Source organism: Podarcis cretensis (genome assembly GCF_951804945.1).
Source record: "Podarcis cretensis genome assembly, chromosome: 18".
Taxonomy (NCBI): domain Eukaryota; kingdom Metazoa; phylum Chordata; class Lepidosauria; order Squamata; family Lacertidae; genus Podarcis; species Podarcis cretensis.
In genome coordinates, this window is record NC_137188.1 from 4,143,497 (window position 1) to 4,149,931 (window position 6,435).

General features: G+C 49.6%; 1 protein-coding gene across 2 annotated transcripts in view; it reads left to right on the forward strand.

Annotated features, from left to right (window-relative positions):
* The window catches only part of ABHD8 (abhydrolase domain containing 8), a 40,594-nt gene extending 35,101 nt beyond the window's left edge, over positions 1–5,493 (forward strand). For both annotated transcript variants that reach the window (XM_079960793.1, XM_079960794.1), the window contains exons 4-5: positions 362–578; positions 3,004–5,493. In XM_079960793.1, the coding sequence (XP_079816919.1) occupies positions 362–578; positions 3,004–3,159 (373 nt within the window). In that variant the 3' untranslated portion in view covers positions 3,160–5,493. The remainder of the gene's footprint in view (positions 1–361; positions 579–3,003) is intronic.
* Positions 5,494–6,435: the final 942 nt, after the last annotated feature.

Below are 6,435 nucleotides of genomic sequence, written 5' to 3' on the forward strand. Positions count from 1 at the left end.
TAATTAATTAATTTTTTTAAAAAATACCTGTCACTCTGCATTCCACAGCTTCTGAGAGTGATCTGTCCTCACTGGGCTGTTGATGTGTGTGTGTAGCTTTTATTTTTAAATTTCCTTTTGTGTCATGTCTTTTTATAGTCTAAGCCCTGGGTTTGCTTATTTCCTTCTCCCTCCTGGAGTATATTCCTTTTGTGCCATGTCTTGGTATATCGATCTCATTCCTTTTCTTTCTTTCACCGATTTCTCAGCTGCCCCGGGAGCCATTTTTTAAAAAGCCGAAGAGCGTGGCGATAAATGAATAAATAAAAAACGAATAAATATCCGTGCTGAATTAACCCTGCCTGTTTGGCTCCCCTTGCAGGGCTGGCTTTGCCCGCCAAGGCACCAAGGAGAAGCAGCTGCTGAAGGAAGGGAATGCCTTCAATGTCTCATCCTTCGTCTTGAGAGCCATGATGAGCGGCCAGTACTGGCCGGAGGGGGATGAGGTCTACCATGCTGAGCTGACCGTGCCCGTCCTCCTCGTTCACGGCATGCACGACAAATTTGTCCCTGTGGAGGAGGACCAGCGGATGGCTGAGGTAACGCTTTTGCAAACATGCCCTGAATCCCCGTGAAATCCCACTCCAATCCCCTGCCTTTCTCCTTGCCCAGGAGTGTTTCTTACTGTAAAGGTAAAGGGACCCCTGGCCATTAGGTCCAGTCGCGGATGACTCTGGGGTTCCGGCGCTCATTTCGCTCTATTGGCCAAGGGAGCTGGCATACAGCTTCCGGGTCATGTGGCCAGCATGACTAAGCCACTTCTGGCAAAACCAGAGCAGCACACGGAAACACAGTTTACCTTCCCGCCAGAGCGGTACCTATTTATCTCCTTGCAGTTTGACGTGCTTTCAAACTGCTAGGTGGGCAGGAGCAGGGACCGAGCAACGGGAGCTCACCCCGTCATTGCGGGGATTTGAACCGCCAACCTTCTGATTGGCAAGCCCAAGAAGGCTCTGTGGTTAGATAAAGGTTCACTGGACGGTTAAGTCCAGTCAAAGGGGACTCTGGGGTTGCGGTGCTCATCTCACTTTATTGGCTGAGGGAGCCGGCGTACAGCTTCCGGGTCATGTCGCCAGCATGACTAAGCCGCTTCTGACGAACTAGAGCAGCGTATGGAAACACCGTTTGCGTTCCCGCCTGAGCGGTATCTATTTATCTACTTACACTTTGACGTGCTTTTGAACTGCTAGGTTGGCAGGAGGTTTCTTTACTGTAGAATTCTGCAGAACAGCAACTTCACCTCTGGCCAGAGAAACGGGATAATGTTTTCTGGTGTGCCTCAGTGCACTTGAGTGCTGTTCAATTCTATGGTTATATGCCTAGAAACAGGGAACTCCTGGAGGGTCATAAGAACCTGAAATTTGCACCAGCTGCGGCCTAAGGCAAGCTGGGAGGTGCTTCACACAGCAGTTTAGCAAGCTGCTGGGGGTAGTTCCTCCCCTCCTTTAAAAGCTTGGGGTGGGGCTTGGATAAAGAGTGGAGGGTCCTTTGGTGGGGACAGGTTAGGGGCGGGTGAGGTGTAAAAGGGCAGGTGAGGTGGGGAGCAAATGGGTAGACAAGATTGGTGAGCAGAGTAGCCCCGGTGTTGTAGTTATCTACCACTGAGTGAGTGCCCTTCCCTTCTTCCTTCTTTTAATGATAATAGTATATACAGTGGTGCCTCGCAAGACGAAATTAATCCGTTCCGTGAGGCTCTTCGTATAGCGGTTTTTTCATCTTGCGAAGCAAGCCCATTGACAGCTTAGCGGATTAGCGCTATTAGCGGTTTAGCGGCTTTTAGCGATCAGCTGTTAAGCGGCTTATCAGCGGATCAGCTGATAAGCGGCTTAGCGGCTTAGGAAAAGAGGGGAGGAGGGAAAAAAACCCGCAGGAACTCGCAAGACATTTTCGTCTTGCGAAGCAAGCCCATAGGGAAATTCGTTTTGCGAAGCGCCTCCAAAACGGAAAACCCTTTCGTCTAGCGGGTTTTCCGTCTTGCGCGGCGTTCGTCTTGCGGGGCACCACTGTAGATGATGATAGCTTAAGGATCACCTCTCTCTGTATGAACCGACTCAGACCCTGCGCTTGTTATCTGAGGCCCTTTTTTATGCCCCCCCCGAGAGGTTTGGAGGGTGGCAACAAGTGAGTGGGACCTTTTCGGTGGTTGACTCCCCTATTGTGGGATGCTCTCCCTGGAGAGGTTTGCCTGGGGCCATCGCTACATGTCTTTAGGTGCCAGGCAAAAAACTTTCCTCTTTACCCCAGGCCTATGGCTATTCTATGTGGCCTGTGAAAGTGTGGGGGAGAGGACTGTTATTATGACTATTTTATTATTAGGCTGTCTGTCACTATTTTTTTATTATTATATTTTTATCATTAAAGTTCTGTAATGTGTTTTTAATGTTGTACACCGCCCTGGAATCTTCTGTTTAAGGCCAGTACAGTCATACCTTGGGTTACAGCCGCTTCAGGTTGTGTTTTTTCAGGTTGCGGACTGCCAAAACCGGAACGGGTTACTTCTGGGTTTTGGCAGTCACGCATATGCCGAAGTGCTAAATCGTACTTTGCGCATGCGCAGAAGCGCCGAATCGCAACCTGCACGTGTGCAGACACGGGCTGCGAACGCTGCGGGTTGCGAACATGCATCTTGCACGGATCATGTTCGCAACCCGAGCGTCCACTGTATATAAATTGAAAGTTTTTATCGGTGGTTGCAAGAACCAGTGGTCCCTATATTCTGAACAGAATGCTTGTTTAACCTGGAGGTAGGCTGTATGAATTGTGTATTGCTTTGTAACGATTTGTTGGGTCTCTGGACCGTAATAAAGGTTGATGATGAAATTGAAATAAGTAAAGTAATTATTATAGTAATTATTACTGTTACAACAACAACAGTTAAGGTGGTCGTGAGATTAGCCCTCTAGGCTTCCACGGAGCAGGGAACTGCCTTTCAAAACTTCTCCTGCCCCTTTCCTCCCCCCCCAGATCTTGCTCATCGCTTTCCTGAAGGTGATTGACGAAGGCAGCCACATGGTCATGATGGAGTGTCCGGAAACAGTGAACACCCTTTTGCACGAGTTCCTGTTATGGGAGCCAGAGGCTGTCCCAGCCGTGGATGGAACAGAAGCAGAGAAGAAATAAGAAATAAAAAACCCAAAACCCTTAACAGCTACTTCGTGAAACTAGCGGCCTGCTCACGTTGCTGATTCCAGAGGGATGTTTTTTTCTGGTTTGGAGCCTGCGGCAGTAGAAGGTGCAGCTGTGGCTGGCGGACACCTCCTCCCGGCGCTGCGGGACGGGCAGAAAAGGCTCTTTCCTCCGCCTCCTCCGCAGAGAAGCAGACTGGACCTTCGTGGGCTGGGCACATGCAGGGTCGTGGCCGAGTGAGGAGGACCCTCAAGACAGGTGGGAGGGAAGGGGTCGGCCGCTCTCTGAGCTTTTGCCCTCGCCTTTCCCTTTGTAGTGTCCTCGTTCGTTTTTTCACGCTCAGCCTCTGGCAGGCTGCAGAAAAGAGGTTGTGGCACTTCCACAGGACGTGTCCCAAGATGGCAACCTCGACTCCGTTTGGGAGCCGGCCAAGCTGACTCAGGCGCGATTGAACCCACCCGGATTTGTGTACGCAACTTATTAAATCGGCGACCCTTCTCTCCCCGAATTCCCTCTGCCCCTCAAAGGCCCACCGGGTGTGGTAAACAAATTCTCCACATTGGCTGAGCCAGGAAGGAGAAGGCAGTGGGGAGATTCGAACACTTGCCCATTGCTTGAGACGAGTGCCAGTGCTAGGTTCTGCCATGGGGCAGGTGTTCCCAAGCCCCTTGGCAAGAGGTTCAGGGGGCAGGCCTCCCCAGTATTTACTCACCCATCAAACACCTCCTCCTCTTCTCTTCACATCGCCTCCAAACCTCCGCATTCTCTGGGCAGAAGGTCCTGGAGCCCTTCTGGAGTTTGGGGGTACCTCGTTCGCTTCTGGTCTTTGGCAGCTTGTAAATGTACTGTGAAAAATTGCACCACCCTAAGGTATTTCAGGGTAAAGGCACCTCTCTGCTCTCCACAATCTTTGGCACTTTGTTTGGGAGAGCAAAGTCCCCGTAACTGAGTAATTCCTTATTTTGCCAATGCCCGATTCCTCCGTATCAAACCTTCGAAAAGCTCCCCTCCCTTCCCATTCACCAGGAGAAATGGAAAAGATTTGCAAAAAAGAGTTCTGGCTGGGAATGGGGCTTTTGTTTCATTTTGTTCATCTTAGGAACAGCTGCTTTGGTCTAATGATAAAGACTTGGATCAGAAGGAAGCGGCAGGGCACAGAAAAAGGCGACTTCTCAAAATCTGCTCCTTGATGTTGCTGCTCCAAAATCTGGCGAGGCTTTAGGGGGAAAGGGCACAAACCCAGATGGATCCGGGGTGGGAGACCGTTTTGGTTTCGTGGGCTGGAACCGGATCAGGACGGGCCTCGCAGGCTGAATTTGACCCTCCCAGTCACATGACATCGCTATGATGGCACAATAGACAGGTGAGCCCCGCATCTCACCTTGAAATTGACAGATACCTTTTTCTTCCTCTCCCCCACTCTCTTAAATGAGTGGCTTCAAACAGCTTTAAGCGCCGCTCGTCAGCTGGAATTAAGCCCCACTGCCTTTTCTGCCGTAAGGCTTTCTTCCCAGCCACGGTGCACAGCCAGTGCAGGATTAGACCCAGATGAGCAGGGGGAAGGCATGGTTTGGGGAAGATGGCAACACAGGCCTGCAGGCCAGAGATTCCTGACCTCTAAGCGTTCGCCTTACTCAACAACACACCCAGGACAGAGAAATTTGCAGCCATTTTAAAAAAATTAGTATTCCAGCATTTTGCTGGGTTTGAATCGTATACTCGCAATGGCTTTGCCACCTCTCCCAATCCTAACTTTGTATGTGCTCTTCTTGATGGTTTGTTTTTTCACCAACCCAGAACCTGCCAAGCCGCAACATTCACACAAGCCACAGTACGGCGGGGAGGGTGGCCAGAGACAGATCAGTTCAGAATTGCAGTGGTGCACTGCCTGACAACTCTCTTTTGTCCCAAATTAGATTTTAAAAAGTTATTATTTGATCCTGCTGCGAGCAGGCCTCCCTGACTCAGGACTCCTATAAGCGGCTCCAAAAAAACTGTTATTTGGTTGGAACAATTCACAAACACACATACACCCTGACCATTTCAAATGCTATCTCCATCCACTCTACACGATTACCTGCCTATCCTAATCCAGCTCACGGTCATTTTGTGCAACATGTAAGAGAGTATGGGATTGCAGTTTGGGATTCTGGAATTCCAAGGCAGCCTGTGTGTGAATACCCACCACAACGACCAAACCCTTGTTGCGCGTCCACGGAAGGGCAGCCAGGACTTTGCTTGTTATGAGCACACAAAAGCAAGCCAGTGTTGAGCCTCCTTAGTAGCATCGTAACCATAATAAACAGCTTAATACCTTTTTTATTATTTTTTAAAAATCTGTATTCTTAGGAGACTGTTTTAACCAGCTTGGAAGTTGATCCATGGTTTAGTTTTGTTTTTATTTATTTCGAGCTGTGAGTTCCACAGATCCAGGCTCCTTCCAGCCAGGAGACGAAACGGGATTGTGCGATAAGTGTCACCCTAGACCCTCAAATAAAAGTATTATATTCTCAACAGATAAAGGAGTCGTTTCTTGGATCTGTCGAAAAGAGTTGAGATGGTAGAGGCTTGGAAGGATAAGTCTCCGACACAGCTGTGGAACCTATCATTGAGGGCCACATTTCCTTCTGAGAAACTTTCTGGGGGCCAACGGCAGGTAGAACAAATAGGAAATTTGCTTTTGTGCAGTAGGGCTGGTTCCTACCCTCTTGTGTCTCCTTTCAGGCAGTTAAGAGACTGGTTCTGAGTTCAGGTTTCTCCCGTCGCCTGTCCCATCCTCGTAACGACCCTCCAATGGAGGTTTGCTTGAGCCTTTCTGACATCTTCAGCCTTTACCACAAAGCAGACTAGAAATTTGCCCCTTCCAAGTGAAAGAATGAGGAAACCATAGTTGGCAAGGGGACTCCTGAAGGTCAACTAGTCCACCCCGCCACTGGAGGAAGGAAATCTAGGGCAGCCCCCGCAGATGGCTGTGCAGCTTGGAGAAATCAAGGAAGGAAGAGCTCACCCACACCTCAAAGTTATTCCTGAACTTTTAAAAAAAGTTACCGTATTTTTCGCTCCAAAAGACGCACCTAGTTTTGGGAGGAGGAAAACAAGAAAAAATTATAAATCCCAGAAGCCAGAACGGCAAGAGGGATCTGGCTTCTGGGATTCCGTGTGGCTGTTCTGGCATCCGGGATAACCGTGCCAAGCCTCTTCAGGGCAGCGGGATGAAGGCTACACCTGCCCGAAGAGGCATGGCTAAGTTAGAAGCCAGGACAGGTGTGT